An 18792-nucleotide genomic window follows, 5' to 3' on the forward strand; every position below is an offset into this window, starting at 1 on the left:
GGCACAAAGCCCTTGCTTAATGATAATGACAAAGTCATAAATTTTTTTCTGTATCATCATGTCACAACACACGATAGCATTAGTATTTTATCCCAAGGGACACTGAGGCCCAGAAAAGGGGTGGCGGAGGGAGGAGAACCCCTCCCCTCCACCCTGCCGCTGCGTCTGCTCTGACTCTTCCAAAGGGTAGGCAGGCCTCAGACTGTCCCAGACGACGACACCGCAGAGATGTGCTGGTGGCCCGCAGCAAAGACCCAGGCCAGCGCTGCCCGGCTGGCAAGCTGCCACCCCAGCTCCTGTGCAGGCCCCCAGCGGGGGTCCCGACAACCTGACCGCAATCTCCCGCACCCACGCGTGCGCCTGCACGCCCTGGCCGTGCCACTGCCTGACGGTCACTGCTGCTTTCCTCCCCGGTCCCCCGCAGAGAGGGAGTCCACGAGAGCGCGGCCTGCCTCTCCCTGCACGGCGGCATGTTCGGCGCCTAGCACAGTGCCTGGTACAAATGACGCACGCGGGGTCCACTGAAATGATCTGGGAAACGAGGGTGCCTTGGAGACGCGGGAGCAGGACCACGGGCTGCAGAGGAGTGGTTCCGAGCCAGGGCTCTGGGTCCGACACAGAAATCCAAACCCGGGCTCAGCCATGTGGTCCCGGCAGGACCTTCACCTGCTCGGGTGTCCAGTTTCCTTCTGGTGCAAAGGAATCACGGCAGCCCTCCACCCCCTGTTCACAGGGCTGCTGTGCGGCTTTGGAAAGGAAACTGCACAGAAAGGCGCACAGTGCAGAGCCCAGCACACAGTGGGCACTCTGTTGCGGAGAGCTGCGATTTTGAGAACACCTGGTAGATCAAGTCCACAGAACCTGCCTGGCAAAATGGTCCGTCCCCTCAAACGCTGAAATCTCCCCCTGACTCTGGCCTTTGCCGGCCACTGGCTTTGTCTGCAGCCGGGTCTCTGGTTTCCTGGACAAGCTCGGCTCCCTGAGAAGGTTCACAGCGACCCCTGCTGGCCGCCGCTCAGAACTGCCTCAGACCCCGGTCTGTGCGCACAACAAAGCAAGCTGAGCCCTCCCGGGAGTCTTTCCCTCTCCTCTTTCCCTCTCCCGGGGCTGATGAAGAATCCCCGCAGAACAGCGGCGGGGAGAAGAGACACTGCACGTAATTACGCCTAGTGGACACTAATTCCCTGTCTTCTCAAAATAAACATAACGCGCGAGCCCAAACCAAGAGCCTTCCCTCTCCGCGGCGGGCTTTTGTCCCCCGGACCAGCGTCATCCTACACGGACTGCGGAACCTCGCGCGCCTGTCATTTCGGTGGGGTCCGACTCCCCGATCAGCACGCGTGGTTCGCGGCAATCCCGTTCTGATCCGGCAGGTCTGAAATTGGGCTCCTTCCAACGAGCAGAGGCACACGAGAGCTGGCGGATGTGCGGGCTGCGGATGTGACCGCGACCTCACGCACAGGCTCCTGACTGAGCGCCGGCTGCAGAGGGACGGAACGCCCCCCTCCCACCCCCCATGCTGTCGCCCCACCTCACCAGGCCGCCCCCATCCAGGGGACCCGGGTCATGGCTAAGACCCTGCTACTCAGACCCTGGCAGGGTGGGTGTCTGGGAAGAGCCTGTTTGCCAGCACCCAATTTAGAACGGGGGTGGGGGACGGGGATTTTTGAAGCAAATCCTCCAAATGGCTCTTTATGCTTTTAATCGCCAAGTGAGAGCAAAGAGGTAGATTTCACGCAAAGACATTTCTCTCTAGTCTCCAAGATACGGGACTTTTGCTTCCGCAGTCGACCTTGCAAGACACTGGTAAATCCAATACAAACTCAGCCCTCCCGATCTTCATGCTAGAACTCGACAAACACAGGTTACGTGAACGAGGCCGGGTACGTGGACTCCTCCACGTCCACCCATGCGGTTCCCAGAGCACTCAGATCGCAGCCGGCCCCGGACGAGCTGCTCGGTAGAGCGATACCGTCTGCCGTTACCTCGTGCGGGCCGGATGGCCTGTCCCTGGGCCACCCAGCGTGTGCCCGGGGAGTGCCTTGGCTTTAAACATTTCCCCCTTACGCGCTTTCGCAAAGACTTTGCATCTAGGGCTTGGCGCCGGGTGACGCTCAGCTACCCTGAAAATTCGAGCACTGTGATTGATGTACCAGCACAGGGGTTGCAAACTGGTGGCCCCCGGGCTGTATCCGGTCCACGGACAGACTCTGTCCCGCAGTGTTTGATTTTAGAAAGCAAACTAATTGCCAACTCATTCCCCCCTAAGGATTCAGACTGTCGTTTTCTCTCTCAAACGGTGGGAAGAACTGGTCCGATTAAAGCTGCGTTCCTGCCTGGCATCGCGGCCTCAGTCCCCAGCCGGCCCGCTCCTCCAGGCCCCCCGTCAGCGTGGCCCCTGACGCCGCCGAGTTTTCGACCGCGCGCTAGCAGCTGTTGGATCGCATTATTTATGCAGGTGACTCATCCTCATTTTGAAAGGGGCTCTCCACAGACAGCCATGCGGACCAGCGGTCCTCAACCTGGCTGGACGTTAGAATCTCCTGGGGAGTTCTGATCAAAATATCGATGTCTGGGCCCCACCCCTAACCAAGGGACACCAACTTGCTGGGGGTGGGGCCTGAGCAGAGGTGTGTTTAAGTCACCAGTGGTTTGAATGTGCCACCAGTGTGGAGAACCCCTGGCTTAAACCAAAGGCGTGACTTGGGAGGTAGAGATTTTAGACGGATCATGGGTAGAGCCGATGGGGATGAATCAGACGGACCGCCCTGTCTCATCTCGCCTCTGGAGGGGGAGGCCTGGCTGTTTCGACTTTTTTTCTGCACAGTGCTCTAGAGAGCAGAGCCCGAGATCGAGGGAGATAAATCAAAGGCGGCCAAAAGATGACCTTTGAAAGACCACTGCGCTGGCCTTCAGCGGAGCCACCGAAAGCCCAAGGTCCCCGCAGTCCTCCACCCACGCGCCGCCCGCTGGACCGGACCGGCCCGTCTCACCTGAAGAGCTCCCGGATCTCACGCCGGTCAGCCTGGAAGGGGATGTTCCGTACAAGAATCTTGGAGGTTGTCTGCTTTCTGGAAACCTGCTTCTTCCGAGTGGATGTCAGGGCTGGCCTGGGGGTTGGGGAGAGGGTTCAGGTCACTCGGGGCGTCAGCCGCCGCTGCCCTACACTGACCCACGCCCATCCCCCCAAAAGTCAATGCTTGTCTTCCATTCAGGTGAGGGCTTTAGGAGTTAGTGCGGATGAGGCTGAGATGAGTGGGGAGGAAGGTAGCCTCCCGAGGGGGATGCGGACCACAGCTGGCTTCACAAAACAGCTGTGGGTGTCTGGTCAACACACCCCGCCCTGAGCGTCTCCTGCCCTCCATCTGAGACACAGGGGCTATCGAGGACTAAGAAAGGGACGCCAATGAGGGCGATGATGCTTCCTCACCAAATCTAGTCTCCCCTGTCTCCAGACACAGAAAGACCCTGACTGGTTCAAAGGCCTTGTCCGCGACCTTTCATCACTCAAAGGGGCATCGTCCAGTTTGTTGCCATGGAGATGGGCTGGGGTGAGAGGGAACACTCTCAGCCTGAGGTCTGAGGCCATCCCCAAGGCAGTCCTACCTTTCTTGCCTCCCTGCTCCCCCAGGGAAACCTGCTCAATCAAAGCGGGGGAGGTCAAGGGCATGGCTGAGTTAACAGCCAGAGAGAATGCCCAGCTGGCCACTTAGGATCTGTGTGATCTAGGCAGGTTACCTGGCCTCTTTGGGCCTCAGTTTCCTCAGCTATAGAATGGGCCTAATAATAGTGCCAACCCCATCATTTGAGGATTGAATGAGAGAGGATGTGTCAAACACTGCACGGTGCCCGCTGTGTGATAAACATCCAATAAATGGCAGCTATTACTATAACGAGTGTCTCTACGACTCAGTTCCTCTAAGTCTGCACTACGTCTCCTCAGAGGCCTCCCCTAACTCTCTCCATGAACACAGTAATCCCCAGGCTTTATTCTCCTTCCGAGAGCTCATCACGATCCCACAGCCTGTGACATAGCTAATCGTGTTTGCCTTCACTGTCTGTCCTCCAGGGTTGTGCTGTTTAATACGGCAGCCACTAGCCACAGGTGGTTAGTCAAATCTAAGTGCAGATGGAACAAACTCGAAATTCGGTTCCTCGCCTGTGAGGCAGCTGGCCTCCAAGACGGTCCCGGGGACCCCTGCCTCTGAGCATCCATGCCCTTGTGGAGTGTGTGGGACACGCCGGGTCAGGACACGTCTGTGTGACCAGCAGGAGACGGCAGAAGCAATGCCGTGTGGCCTCTGAGGCTAGGCCACGAGCGCCCATGCGCCCCTTCCTCACTCCCTCGGGCCACATGCTCGCTCTGGGGGAAACAGGCCGGAGACCTGCGACCCTAGGGAAAGGCCGCGTGGGGAGGAACCGCGGCCTCTGCCAACGGCCACATGAGTGGGCCATTGTGGGGGTGGCTCCGTCGACCTCACTTGAGCCTTCAGACGAGGCTGCAGCCCGGGTCGCCTTCCTGAGTGCAACCTCGAGAGCGACCGCGAGAAAGAAGCGGCCGGCGAAGCTGCTCCTGCTCGCCTGCCCCACAGAAACTGTGAGGTAACGTCTGGTATCGTAAGATTACCGCGTGGGGGGTGTAGGGGGGTACTATGTTACGTAGCGGAAGATAACCGATACAGCTGCCACATTTTAAGTGCTCAAATGCCACATGGCGCAAGTGGCTGCCATACTGGACGGCCAGCTGTAGAACATTCTAGAGCCTTTCCTTCACTGCAGAGGGTTCTCTTGAATACTCTGCCCTAAGAATGTAAGCTCCATGAGGAGATTCCATTCCTGGCACCTGGGGAGGGTGTCTGGTGCACAGCTGGGTTTCTGTAATTTTTTTTTTTTTTTAAATAGAGGAGTAGCTATGTAAACACTGGCTAGGAACTGACCCCCCTGGAGACGGGACTGCAAAGGAAGATCAGGACTGCCGGCCGAGTGCTCGTATGCCTGGTGCACGCTAGACGATTCACGCACGACTTCCAGGCACCACCTTTTGCTTTCCGGGTCAGCTCACAGGCAGCTGTTCTGCTCAGTGACCACCGCAGATGACCAAGCTGCTGAGAACCACCAAACAAACATCTTAAACCAACTCCAGGACTGTTAGAGGTGGTCATTTCACCGCCTGAGTCAGGTAGACAACGACAATGACAAGAACAGCTTACACTGGGCACGTGTTCTGTGCCGGGCACTGTTCAAAACGCCTCAAGTGTATTAATTTAGATGTAAAAGCAGGTGATGTTGGAGCAAAATTAAAGCTTGAAAAAAATAAAAAGCCCGCTACCTCAGGAGACGGGTCACCGGGCACGCCGGTCTGCCGCCATTTCTAACCCCTACTGAATCTTTCGAACTGAGTGGAGGCCATCTCTGGGCGCTGCTGTCCAGCTCTAAGAGAGCCAGCCCCAGCAGGTGAGACGTCTAGGTTCTAAAGCTCTGGGCCAGCCCAGGTGCCAGCCAAGAATCAACTCTTCCTTGGTTCATTTATATGGCCAAGGTAAGTGTGATTGGCTCGCTTCTCCTGTCTGCGTCCCTATTTATTATATGTGCACTAAACATTTACTCAAAGTACTGGCCGGGTCCCAGTCCATCTGAGAAACGGGGTCGGAGGTAGCAAGTGTGACCCACCTTAATGAGGAGGAGGGGGCCGAGCAGTGAGGACGTTAAAGGGCCGTGAGAAGCCCTCTGGGCACCGGCGCCAGAGCGAAAGGACAGACTCGAATCAGAGGAAAGAGGGGGCGTTGAAGACTCACTTCGTGGCGCGTTCCGAGATCCTCACTTCCAGCTTGTGGCTGTCCACCACGTGGCCCTAGGAGACAAAACAGCACAGCTCATCCCTCTGTCCTCTCGGAAGTGCTCGCCAGCATCCCTGGCCGTCCACCAGAGCAGGCCTCAGCTGAGTGAAGGGAGAGGAAACTTCGGAGGGGGGACTGTCCCCAGGTGGAGGGGCTGGCTGGAACCGAGGGCAGGGAACGGCTTTTCCTGGAAACGGCTCATGCGGAGCCCAGGCGCAGCGGGTGGTCCCAGAGTCCCAGCCCTCCGACGTCCTCTCGAGCTGCGAGTGGGCCTCGACCTTGACGCCACGCTAGGGGCGCAAAATTTTCCGTTGTTTATAAGCATTTTCAGGCCAAGTAAGCCCCTTTGGCCTGGCTTGCAGAGAGTGCGGTTTAGTTTCTATGCTCTCTAAAAAAAAAAAAATTGAAATCACAGCGGAGCTGCATCTCAAGCTAGGCTCTAACATGGGTCTCTTATGGCAAAATGGGCGTATTAGCAAATTACCCTTGAAATCCCTTAAATTGCCCATAAAATATAGCATACGCAGCTTTGTATAAACAATTCCTTGCAGCGAGATGCACATATGTACTTACACAGTGAGGAAGAGAACATCACACTGTACGTGTGAAAAGCGGAATCTTAGGGAATCTGGGCTCATGCGGAAGATAAAGGTGGACCACTGAACGTGCAGAGCCGAAATCCAGTTAAATGGCAAAGTCGGATTCCCAGCGTCTCTTAAAACACAGCCAACAAACACAACGAAAGCCAGAGATCGGCACTGCCGGGGCGGTAGCCGGCCGAGGCCGGGAAGTGGCTGCCCCTTCACACAGAGCCGCCTGAGCCAAGGGGAAGGAGGCCAAAATTCTACTAGAACAACTGCGTTGGCCAAGCACCCACTGATATTCTCTAGGAGCCCAAGGCCTCTCCCTTGACTGGGAGTCGGCCACCTGGAGGCCCCTAGGGTGGTGGCCCTGTGTGCGTGCCCTTTCCGCTGTGTCCGGCCCGGCCGTGCCTGGCCCAGGCGCACCTCTGAGAGGAAGGAGCCGGGGGCTGGTGTGCAGCCTGCCTCGCCTTGGCTTGTGAACTTGGCCCGAATCATGCTAGTTTACCTTTGTATCGCCTGGCCTCACGCTGGGCAGGCCTGTGCCCCCCTTTGTATAGTTGCACAGAGACGTGAGAAATTCTGGAGACAGTTTACAAGGGTCTTGGGACCCCTGAAGCCTTTCCGTGGATTCTGGGATTAGAAGCGTGTTCTAGAAGCACAACCATGAGCACCGGCCTGTTCTGTGTCACGCTCCTACAGAATGAGGGACGGGCCAGCACCAGCAGGGAGCAAGTGGGTCTACGGAAAGAGGTGTGTGAGAAGGCACTGCTCCTTGTCCTCTGCCACCCAAGGGCCTGGGGACGCGGGGTGTGCCGGGCGCTGGGGATGCCGTCTTCGGCTGAGGCCCGGCCCTCTTTGGGGTGGTGCGAATCCCGGGTGCTCTGCTCCCTGCAGCCCCAGCTCCCCTCCTGTCCCTGTGCTCGGGGCCTAGCAGCAGGGCCTGCTCCTTCCTCTTCTGCGCAGGACCTTGAGTCTATGTCCCAACACCCCTGAGCTCAGCCCTCTTCTCCCGCCTGCACTGCCTCCCTCCCGGGCCAGGCCATCTTCTCCTGCCTGGATGACTCAGTGGTCTCCCCCTTGCCCGCTGATGACCCACATCCTCTGCACAGCAGTTGGAGAGACTGTTCTGAAGCAGAAATCAGATCCTGCCGCGACGTGCCCCAAGCCCTCCGACGGCATCTCATGCCTTCGTGCTGAATTCCACAGTTGAAAGGCCTGCCAGGTGTGGCCGCACTCGCCACCACCTACATCCAGACCCTGCCAGACTGCTCCCCCACAGATCTTTGGGTAGCTGACTCCAAGTGTCACCTCCTCAGAGGAGGCTCCCCTGACCACGTAATCTAAAGTTGCCCTCCCCCAGCACAGCACCTGCTTTGTCCATCCAAGCACTTCCCGTGACCTAGTGTATTTACTCAGGGGTCCGCTTTGCCAGTGCCCCCGGGCCTAGCGCGGCGCCCGGCACACACCAGGCCCGTGGTAGAGAGCTGTGACTGGGTGAACGCGCTGCAGTGACTATGAGTGCGGAGGAAGGGTCTTGATTTTTCTTGCACCGCGGCCCCCTAGAGAGCTGGAGAAAGCGTGGACTCATCGCATTCCAGCTTGATGTCAGAGGGTTGACGGCCCCACCCCGTCCCGGCCCACCGCCCCCCCCAGTGCCTGCGTGGACCTCGGCTGAGCATCCGGGCCTTACCTGGAGCTGCTTGAGGGCTTTCTGGGCCTGCTCTGGCTTCCTGTACTCCACGAACCCAAACCCCATGGACAGCATCGCTCCTGGAAGAGAGAGAGGCGGGACGCATCTCGAGTGGCGGGCGGGAAAGAGTGAGCGCGAGGCCAAGTGCAAGGACCCCAGTGGGCCCCGGGCCTCTGCCCCTCGTCCTTCTCCTTCCTTCTCCTTCACACCCCTCCTCGCTCCCCGAGGGACTTCAGCTCCTGGCTGGCCCTTTATTACCAGTCATCTTGAAGAATCAGCCAAGGAGGTTATGGAGCCACCACCTGAGGCCCAGCCTACGATTAATTAACAGATGATTGACATGATAATTAACTTCATAATAGAATCCCGCCTTTGGGAGGGAGAAGGAAATCACAGAGATGACCATGGCCATGAGGAGCGGCAAAACCTCGCTACCTAGACAGTCCCTGCCCCCATACGTAATGCATACGGCGACCATGTGCAGGAAAGGCAACCGCATCGAGGGCTTCCTCGCTACGAGTACTTCTCACCAGCCAATCGCATTTGGTTCCTGGGTTTCAGACAAAAAGCTGGGCGTGGGAGGACAATGGCATTATTCGAATCTACCTGGTTCCCTAGCTCTAGGTAATGAATAGCAAAAGTGATCTCAAAAATTTATCAGGAACTTTTGCTTCCCAACTACACACACACACATGCACACATATGTGTAACATATATATAATATATATTACATATGTAACATGTATATTATATATATTACATGTATGTGTGATCTACATACACGTAATGGGGGACAGAGTTTTTACAGAGCACAGAAAAATGAGATCTCTAATCGCACCTTGCCCTTTCGACACGAGAGATGCGCGCCTGCCCCCCAGCACCTCACACGGATTCACTAGTTTCATTCTCTATTTTTCTGCCAGAGTTGAACTCAAAGGGGAACGGCTCAAGTCCTAGGGGTCAAGATTTGCCGCCTTTGACTGGGTGTCGCCACCTTTGCGTCTCCGGTACTGTGAGGACCGTGTGTCTCCCGCGGGGCCCTGCCTGCCTGCACCCCACGCACAGCCGGGTGTTACACGACAAGGGCCCACTGCAGGCAGAAGGCCCATGCGTCACCCGAGCTTGGCCCTGCGGGCGACAGAAGCCAGGCTTGGAGGGAGCTGCTGGCGGGCAGGCAGCGCCACCCTGTGGTGACTGTAGGTATCTGTTCTCCAGCAGCGTTTGAACTCTCTTCAGAGAGGCAAGGTTGTGGATCAGTGGTGTCTGTGTATGTAGGGTATTTAGAAAGTGCAGTCCACTTGTGCGAATGGCAACTACAGAAAGCCAAGTTCGTCGCCCATCACCGATGCTGTGTGGAGGCACCCTCTGCCCTTCCCCGGCCCTGGGAGGCCGACCTCCGTGGAGCACACTACCTGGGCCCCCAGGCCTTCTGGCTTCCTGCTGGGAAGCCCCGACCCAACACTGGTGGGTGGAGGAGAGAGACCGGACACTGGGTCCTTCCGCGTGCCCCACCCCCTCCCTGCTGTGGCAGGGCGCAGGCCGGGCTGGTGTCCACCGACACCCCCAGCTCCCGCTGGCGGCCCCTCCTCCGTGGGGGTCACGCCGCGCCCTTCCCCACAGCCCTCTGGCCTTAGCTGGGAGAGGGCATTCTCCTGCCTCGACATCCCCTGCGGGTCCCCTCGGCGCAGCCCACCCCGCCCCTTGCGTACAAGTGTCTCCCGAGCAAGCCCAGCAGAGTGTGCCGTCTCCTGCCGCGACCCTCGCCGATGCACACCCTGGCTAGACTCCCTCTGAACCGTGACGGCCGAGCCCAGAGGACAAGGCTCGCGAATGGAGGCTCTTGAAAAAGAGAGGGCAGGTTTCGAGAGCTGCTCACGACACTGAGGACCAAGTAACTGTTTCTAAAGGATGCTGAAGCAGGCTCCAGAGGGTGACAGGCAGGCACCACACAGCACAAGGGCACGGTGACCCTATGACCCGCAGGACAGGCCTGGACGAAGTTGGAGACACCGAGTCCAGCCTGAGTCACCTCCCGTCCTGAACCCCCACGAATGAGCCATCGACCATCATCCCCGAACTCAGCCGCCATCCTCGTGAACCAGACCTGCGGCTCCGGGAGGCAGGGCTGTTACAGCTTGAACTGTGTCCCCCACACTCATGCACTGAAATCCCCGGTGTCCCAGAACGTGACCTCATTCGCAGACAGGCTCTTTAGAGACGTCTTCGAGTTACAAATGAGGTCATCAGGGTGGCCTTAGCCCAAGCCAATTAGTGTCCCTACCAAAAAAAGGGGGGTGGGGAGGCAGGGATTTGAACACAGGAGGGGTGTATGCGAGGAGAGCACCGCGTGAACACAGGGACGGAACCCATGAGCCAAGGAGAGGGGCCTGGAGCAGAGCCGTCCTTCGCAGCCCCAATGGCACCTTGACTTTGGACCTCCAGGCTCCGGAACTGTGAGACAGTAACTTCTGCTGTTTGAGCCCCCGAGTCTGTGGTGCTTTGTTAGGGCCGCCTCGCCAACGAGCACGAGGAGCTCCCCTGACTCCTCTGCTACGGTCTGTTTCAAACCCTCCGTGGCTTCCCACAACTTCTGGGGAAAAGCCCAGACTCCTCCACGTGGCACAAAAGCCTCTTTGCAATTTGGAATCAGCCTGTCTTTCTAGGTGCATCTCCGGCCTCTTCTTCACTGCTCTCGGCCGGTGCTCGGCTGGTCCGGCCCTCTCACGCCTCCTCCCTTCTCCGCGCAGCCTGTTCCTGCCCCCGACTGCTGTCTCCCCACCTTCCAAGCCTCAGGCTGCCGTGCAGCTGGGCTCCTGTCCCACTGGGCTCCCCCCTGCCCGCCTCCTCCTTGCGCTGCACCCCCCAGCTCATCTGTCCCTCAGGACACAGCTGCGGACGAACTCATGGGGCATCCCTCTAAATACCACCAAACTAAAGGGACGGGGCCTGCACAGCTATGAGAAAGCAAGGCTACATGGCCTGCCCATCATCTGCAGGAAGCCAGGGCTGGAGACGAGACGAGGCAAAGGCCAGGGGACGTGGGGCAACGCCCAAGGTCAGAGGGAGAGCTGAGAGTGGTCTCTGCACGGCCCAGGGATCCACGGGCCAGTGAGGAGTGTGGCTGATGACTCTGTGGAACATTCCAGATGTTCTGGATTCTTTCTCTTGGAAGGGAAGAGGAAACGCTCTAGAGGGATCATTTCTTGCTATTCCCTAGGAGATATTCCAGAGCACGGAGGTGCTGGAAGCAGGGAGGGGGGAGGCTTCTGCTACGGAACTGTGCCGGCCTTGCCCACCCCCCGAACCGCACTGCTCTGAACCGTCTGACAGTCTAAGCTGGCAAAGGGCCGAGATTCAGTGGGAATCGGGGGTCTCCAAGGACACAGAAACAAGGACCATTCAAACGAGCCACGGGAGTCTGGCGGTGACCACACTTCTGAACGAGAGGACCTCCAGACTGAGCCAGCGAGAGTTACCTTCGCCCAACCCCTGCCCCAAGCCACAGCTTGCGTGGGAACCGTGGTGTTCTGACGGAGATCTCGGGCGTGTTACCTGCTTTGCTCTTCTTCCTGGAGATGGAGCAGCTCTTCACCACGCCCGCCTTGGAGAACACCTGGAAAAAGAAAGGCCACGTGTGTCGTCAGCATTTCCAGGCTAAGGGGCTTCGTTTCTAAACACACAACGCGAACACGGACTGCGGCTTTCGCGGGATGCGGGCCTCCTGAGACGGCCCGACGGGGCCCTTGCGTGCGTGTGGCTGTCCCTCCTGGCCCCGGCTGCTCTGGCTACCGCTCGGGGCTCCAGGGGAGGTGTCGCCCGGACAGCTGTGGCGGTGGTGGTGTGAAGCCACACACTGCCACAAGGCACGCCACAGACAGGCAGAGCGTGCGCCGTGACACGGGGAAAGGGCCGGGGTTCCCGCCCGCACCCCCGAGCCGCCACTCACCGCCTTCAGCGTCTCCTCGGTCGTGTCGAAGTTGAGATTTTTAATAAACAGAGTACACCCAGGAAGGCTCTCTTCCTCCTCGTCTTCCTCCTCCTCTTCCATCTTTGCTGAAGAGTCATCTGCTGCTCCCTCTGTGGGCTTCTCACCTTCTGGGGTCTCACCATCTGGCACTGGGTCCCCACCAAAAAAAAAAAAAAAAGGAAAAAATCCATAAACAATGCCTCATGTGCCTACGTCCTGGAGCCTGAAGCACAGAACCTGCTAGATCAAGGGTTTCCTGTCTCTGCGTGGGAAGCGTCGGGGGAGGACGCTGACTCCTGGCCTGTGCGGGGTTTCAGCAGCTCTGGAGGTGAAGACGGGGAGGGACTGTCCCGCCTCCGCCCTGTTTTAAGAAGAAAGGAATACGCCACACAGACCCGAACCGACGAGCCTTAAATTGGACTAACCCACGCTAACTTGAACTTCAACAGAAACCGCTGTGTAAACTGTTTCATCGAACCACGAACCTCAGCAACAGGTTCTTTTTCCTCATAAAACACCATTTAGTGAACTGTCCAACTAAAACCCAACTTAAAAACCTTTCGAAGATTATGGAGTGAAACTCTGAACAAATACTCTACTCTTTGCACCTAAGGGATGTCATATTCACTTAAAATTCTCAATACACAAAGCTTTTCAGGGAACAACCACATAAAAAAATATATTTTCATCTGCATGTAACGTATTAAATTCAGAGTTATGCATATTAGTGAAAAACACCAAATGTTCACACAAGTTACAGTGCTGCCAAAGGCTGGGCTAGTATCTGGTCGTTAGAAACGACGCCACCGAGGGATGTTTGGCACGGACAAGCTCGGGGACAGTTCGAGCTGCCGAACGGAGGGCGACGCTCGTGATCAAACAGCAGGAGGAAAAGCTCACGCGCAAGGGCCGCGACGTGGCCCCCGTCGCGCTCCGCACACACGCGAGACGGGGGGGGGGGCGGGGGGGAGGAAGGCCGCGCTCCCGCTCGCTTGTGGGGAGCGGGGTCGCCGAGGGCTGCCGCGCCGTCCTGTCACCTCCCCGCTCTGAAGGGGCAGCGTTTCGGGAGGAGGCGCGGGAGGCGGTCGGCCTTGGTGACGAGAGCGTGGATGTCACCTCAGGGTGACAGGAGCCTCGCACGCTTGGGAACAGCGGCCTGACCGCTTCAGGAGCCCTGCTGCCAGGAACAGGCTCGATTTGGTTCAACCACCCCAATTTTTCCCCAAGTCACACGATTGAGGCATGGGGACAACTCCCCACCTCACATCCAAGCTCCTGAAGCGCCTCCCACATGCGCCCCGGAAATCAAGTCCAGTCCCATCCAAAGGCCGCCATCGGGCTGCGCCCTCACACCCCTCACCCGCAGGGCTCTGAGCAGGAAGCCCTGCCTCTCCCTGGCTGGCACAGGCCCGGGGAGCTGGCCCGGGGCTGACGGAGACAACCCTGCTCTCCTACGCTTCCAACTCCAGAGACCCAAGGGGGCTTCCTGGGGTTTAAATTCGTCCCCCACACTCTCACACCAAGCTCCAAAGCCTCTCCATCTCCCCTGCCCTTTCTGATGCAAGCCTAACGCTTGCAAGTCCTAATTAAGCTTCAACTGCTTTGTCATAAAACAACCCTTTTAAGCCCTAATGGAACCCGCTACAGCGATAATGTCATCTGCCAAACATCAGTGGAAGAGGCAGCCTTCGTCCCTCCGGCTCCCTAGAACCCAGAATCCAGACTCTCCAGGACAAAAAGCAGCAGCCTACATAAAAGCTCCTCCCCTGCCCAAGAAGCTAACACGATTTACCCGACGACGGACCCCATGGCGTGGCCCTTTGTCCTCGAAACCCAACTTTCAAAGCAAAGCGGGGAGGGAAGAGCATTGCTAACAATGGGGAAGCGAAGCCACGCTCAGTGGCTAAGACTTCGGGTTCGAACGAGAACTTCCGTCCCAATGACAACCACGACCCTGGGCTGGAGTCACAGTCTCACCCCTCCGGCTCCTCCTCGCATTCCTCATCTCCGTGGTCAAAGAAGAAAGAAAGGAATGTCAGGCACCTGGCTAGATGCCTTCAGGGTGCGATGTCCTTAATGACCACCGTGGCCACGAATGGGTGGTCCAGGGAAAATTCTGGAGGCTGCTGTTTCTGAACCCTAGGTCTTGGGCATCTTCGGGCTGGGAGAGAGGTTCACGGAAGACTGAAAAGAATTTTTTTTAAAGAGAAAAGACTGTTGGGGGTGACAGTGACCACGAAGGCTCATGGCCAGTTTAAGGGAGCAGCCCCTTCTTGACACTGGCTAACTGTGGCCACGTAGGAAGGTCAACTGAAGGTGCTCCTAGGTTCTAACCTTTCAAGAAAAGCTGAAAAGCTGAAATATATGGGAAAACCCATGTTTTCAAAATCTTGGCAACTCAACGGCATACAGCTTCTGAACTAGGTCAACTTGCAGCAACTAGAGGTCAACGAGGTCTCTGTGTTCTGCTCCCCACTTGCGGGCTGGGCACCGACTCCTGCAAGACCAGTGACCCCTCCCTCTGCCTCTCCCAGCATGGCATAACCGGGCTTCGGGCCTCGCCAGGACAACAGCTCGGGGGAGCCCAGCAGCTCTGGGCGTGGCTGGGGTCCACTCCGGCCTGCCCCCTGCCCCACGAGCAGGACCGGTCTGCGTCCAAGCGCTTATTTGAAAGCGCGGCACCTGCTGGGGAAGGTGTACTGCTTGGGCTGGGACAGAGCGGAGCCGACGGCCAGCGTGGGCAGCCGTCAGCACACGGAGCCCACCCCCGGCGGGGCGGCTGTCCTCAGCCGCAGCCCAGCAAGAACGAGAAGGCATCGTGAGAATGGCCAGGACGCATGACCGGCCTGGCTTACCTGGCTCCTCCCACTGCCCCCCCCCACTTCTATTAAGTCAGCCAACACCCCTGACCCCAACGTCTGGGAGGAACACCCGGCCTGAAATAAAATCGCGACCTGTCCTTCCCCCAACTGCAGAGATGGTCACGTGTCCCTGAACCTCTGTGGCCCAGCACCCACCGCCCCGCGCCTGTAACCCCCCCGGGATACGGGAGGAGCTAAGACAAGACCTCTGCTGAAAAAACGGGGGCCTGGAAAAAAGTCGAGAAGGGGGCCCCCACGGAGTGCAGAGGTAGTGGGGGGAAGTGGGGGGGGGGAGAGGGGAACACACGGCCTTAGAAATGAGAGTGACCGGGTTAGAGTCCTGGCGACTACCAGCTGTGTGGCCATGGACGACCAGCCACAGCGCCCTTCACACACTCACACACTCACGCACTCACACTCACACACACTCACACACACTCACACACACACTCACACTCACACTCACTCTCACACACACACACTCACACTCACACATACACACACACTCACTCACTCACACACTCACACCCCCACACGCATGCACATACACACCCCCACACTCCGCGGGGCCGTTTGGAGACGCGAGCACCCACCACTCCATCCGCACGATGCGGCCCTCGTCCGAGGCATCATGCCTCGCGTCTGGATGACCGAGCGGCCAGCTCGCCCGTCCCTGGCCTGCCAGCTCTGCCCACCCGGTCCCCTCCCCCTGTTCCAGCAGCACAGGTCTCTGTTGTGCTCGGCGAGACGGCCTCGCCCCAGGGCCTTTGCCCACTGTCCCCTCCGTCCAGGCTGCTCGTCCCCCTCTTCCCGGGCCTGGCTTCTCATCAGGCCTCAGAGCAGACGCTCCACAAATATGTGTGGATGAGGACCGTGCCCAGCACTCAGCATGTGCCCTGGGGCTCGAGATGGCACGAATGTGACTGGGAGTTACGGCTACGATCACAGACCCGGGAGCCAGCGGCTTTGGGTCACACCTGGCTCTCAGATGAGTGACCCCGCAGAAGTCACTGCACCTCTCTGCTTCCTTCTCTCCACCTAGAAAAGGAGATGACAGCAAGAGCACCCACCTGCAGGACACGGGTGGGGACGAGTGCACAGGAGCCCGTGAGAGCAGGGCGTGGGGATCAGCAGTCCGCTCAGCCTTAACGACGCCCCGACCGCCCACACTGCCGGGCCAGGCCTTGGAAAATCCAGGGAAAACGTCGGAAGTCCCAAACCTGGTGGAAGGACAGCCCCCGAGGGAGTCCCCACTCTCCTGCCAGCCGCGTGCCCCTGAGAGCTCTTCCTCCCGGTGCCGCCAGGCCAAGCCCTGCTGTGGCCCACGCCACGTTCAGAGAGGGGTGGAGATGGCCAAGGGCCACGTCGACGAAACTGAAGGTCATTTTTAAAAGCCCCTGGCTCCTGGCCCCACGGCGGGGAGACAACAGAAAGACAAGAAATAAACGAGGCCTCGTAAAGCTCAACCGGACGTTTGCCAAGGAAATCACCGGGAACCAGAGGAAGAGGGAAGAAGTAAGGAAGCGAGCGCGGCTGGGCCCGGGGGTGGGGGTGGGGTGGCGGGGGAGGATTTAAAAGCAGGGTGGGCTGGAGGGGGCTGGGAGGGGTCGGGGGGACGCGCGCCCATCCGTAGTTCGCACAATGAAGTCCGGTCACGCACGGCCACATGGGGCCTCATTATAATCAGGCAGCAGGATCCGCCGTGGCCCCCGCCCCTGCCAGCTCCGGGCGGGAGGCTGGCGGCGGAGACTGTTATCAGTGGCGAGCAGCTTTCCAGGACCTCCCCCCCTCGGAGCCCTTTATCTGGAGGTGAGGGTCTTGGTTGTGGGGAGATAAAACCACTGTCCCCCTCCCTCAGGACTGGTACCGGGAAGGAGGGCTTTGCGGAAAGGGGGTGGCGAACAAAGCTCTGCCCGCACCTCCCCTGCTCGCCCTCCTTCGGAGCCAGAGAGAACCCAGGGCCTGCGGGCCCCCCGAGTCCCTGTGCGGTGGGGACGCGGCCTGGGAAGCTTCGGAGGCTTGAGGAACAATGTGGAGAGGCCGGGCGTGGGGGAGGAACAGGTGAAAAGGAAGAGCACCGGGGACAGAGGGGACTGTGTATGTGATCCTGTAAGCAGAGGAACAAAAAGGGCAAGGGACGCCCCGGGGATGAGCGCCAGGGGGACCCCCCCGATGACAACGTGGGACAGGCGGGGCTTGCGAGCAGCAGACACGGGCGACTTCCCAGCCCCAAACTGGACCTCTGAGCTGGAGCCATGCGCCCTCCTGCAGCTCCAAGGCCACGCTGTGTGCGTCAGGGCAGGGCCCTGGACACCGGCCCCCCCGAGGCACGACCAGCTGGGAACAGCGTGTCTGGGACGCTCTCGACACCAGCCTGGACCGGGGAACGAGGGAACACGGGGCGGGCGGGGCAGCTCTGCTCCAGACGGGGGGCCACTAGCTCTGCAAAGCCACCCACCCCGCGTGTGTCCGGGGCCCCTTCGGTTACTGCCGCGACATCTCGGCTGCCTCCACACAGCCCCATCTGTCCCCCCACCAGCCCGCAGCTCATGCGGGGGAGGGATGCGTCGTGCCCTCGCGGTCACCCTGGCTCAGCGGCTGGCCTGCGGCTGGTGCTCACGGCAGAGTTCAAGGCCATCCGCGAAGGCTGTCGCTGCTGAATTAACCAGGGGGCCGGAGGGCTGGTGATTCACACGCAGCTTCTCTCAAAACTCTCCCAAAGCCTCTAGGGGTCAGCATGGGTCCCATGCCCGCCTCAGAGACGCAGAAACTAGCCTCAGAGAAGGGTGGCTTGCCCCGTCACAGGCTAGGAGAGGACATCAGGGAGCCGGGGATTCCACGGGGGGTCTGAGCCTCGCGCTGTGCTAAGCACAGGGCCTGGCGGGAAGTCATTGCCGCTTCCTTCCGTGGGTTCGCTCGGCGCCCAGCTCCCGCTCTCCTGTCAGGCGCCAGGCACTTTCCCGGTGCCGGGGATAGCAGTGAGCAAGCAGGTGGGGTACCCGCCTTGTGGAATGGACATTCTAACGGGGGTGGGGGTCAGGCAGACAGACACTAAGGAAATGAACCACCCACGATCAATGAAACCGAGTTAAGTTGATGGGTTGGGTAGAAACTGGTACCGTCCCTGGCCACGTTCTGATGCTGGGCTAACAACAGAACGAATCTTCCAACATCGCTATGTTCCTACTACGCGCCAGAGGCTTGGGACACAAAGACCGAGATGACCCAGCCCTACCTCTCACAGCTACAGAGAGGGGCGCAGAAACCCCTCTTCCTGCACAGACTCACCTCCTCCCCACCCCCCGCCTGGGGCAGGCCCCAGCAGCGAGCAAGACGGCCACTCTCTGCCCTCACGGCTCACTGTCTGCCGGTCAGATGAACCGCGGCAAGTGTTACAGAGCGACGGGCGGGGAGCCACAGGCCACGTGGCAGCGGGGGCCCCGAGCGGGCAGGCGATCCGGCCCCCGCTGGATTGGGGTCCAGGGCCCTCGCTCCTGGAAAAGCTCTGCTTTAAAGGAGGACTTGTTTTTGGCCAAAAAATATTAGTCAGGTTCAAGTTTAGCAAATGAAGTAAACAAAAATCTGATGATTTGAGGATGATGGCTAGTTAGGAACAAACCATGGGAGCATCAAAATACATTCTTTTCGATGGAAGTATAAGCGGGTTTGGAGAGGAGCCCCCCCCCCCCGGCAATTCAACCTCTAGGTGACACTAGCTGATAACCAGGGGCTAGTGGGGGATGTTCAAACGTCTACACCAGTGATCGGTAACCCCAACGACCAGCGGCGCTGTCAGCGCCCCGAAGGGCGGAGAGGGAAGGAACTCCCTCTTGACAAGAACAAGGCTGCGACG

The 18792-nt window shown here is 58.9% G+C and overlaps 1 protein-coding gene across 4 annotated transcripts in view; it reads right to left on the bottom strand.

The window, feature by feature from the left end:
- Window positions 1-18792, bottom strand: part of RBM19 (RNA binding motif protein 19) — a 108119-nt gene that overhangs the window by 69130 nt on the left and 20197 nt on the right. For 2 of the 4 annotated variants that reach the window (XM_036220601.1, XM_016157480.2), the window contains exons 17-21: window positions 12058-12221; window positions 11664-11724; window positions 8112-8191; window positions 5796-5851; window positions 2994-3110 (exon numbers count right to left, since the gene is read on the bottom strand). In XM_036220601.1, coding sequence (XP_036076494.1) covers window positions 2994-3110; window positions 5796-5851; window positions 8112-8191; window positions 11664-11724; window positions 12058-12221 — 478 coding nt within the window. Of the gene's footprint in view, window positions 1-2993; window positions 3111-5795; window positions 5852-8111; window positions 8192-11663; window positions 11725-12057; window positions 12228-18792 lie in introns of all 4 variants that reach the window. The other 2 variants (XM_036220600.1, XM_016157479.2) reach the window with 1 other exon arrangement.

The sequence above is a fragment of the Rousettus aegyptiacus genome, unplaced genomic scaffold, assembly GCF_014176215.1.
Source record: "Rousettus aegyptiacus isolate mRouAeg1 unplaced genomic scaffold, mRouAeg1.p scaffold_m13_p_5, whole genome shotgun sequence".
Classification (NCBI taxonomy): Eukaryota; Metazoa; Chordata; class Mammalia; order Chiroptera; family Pteropodidae; genus Rousettus; species Rousettus aegyptiacus.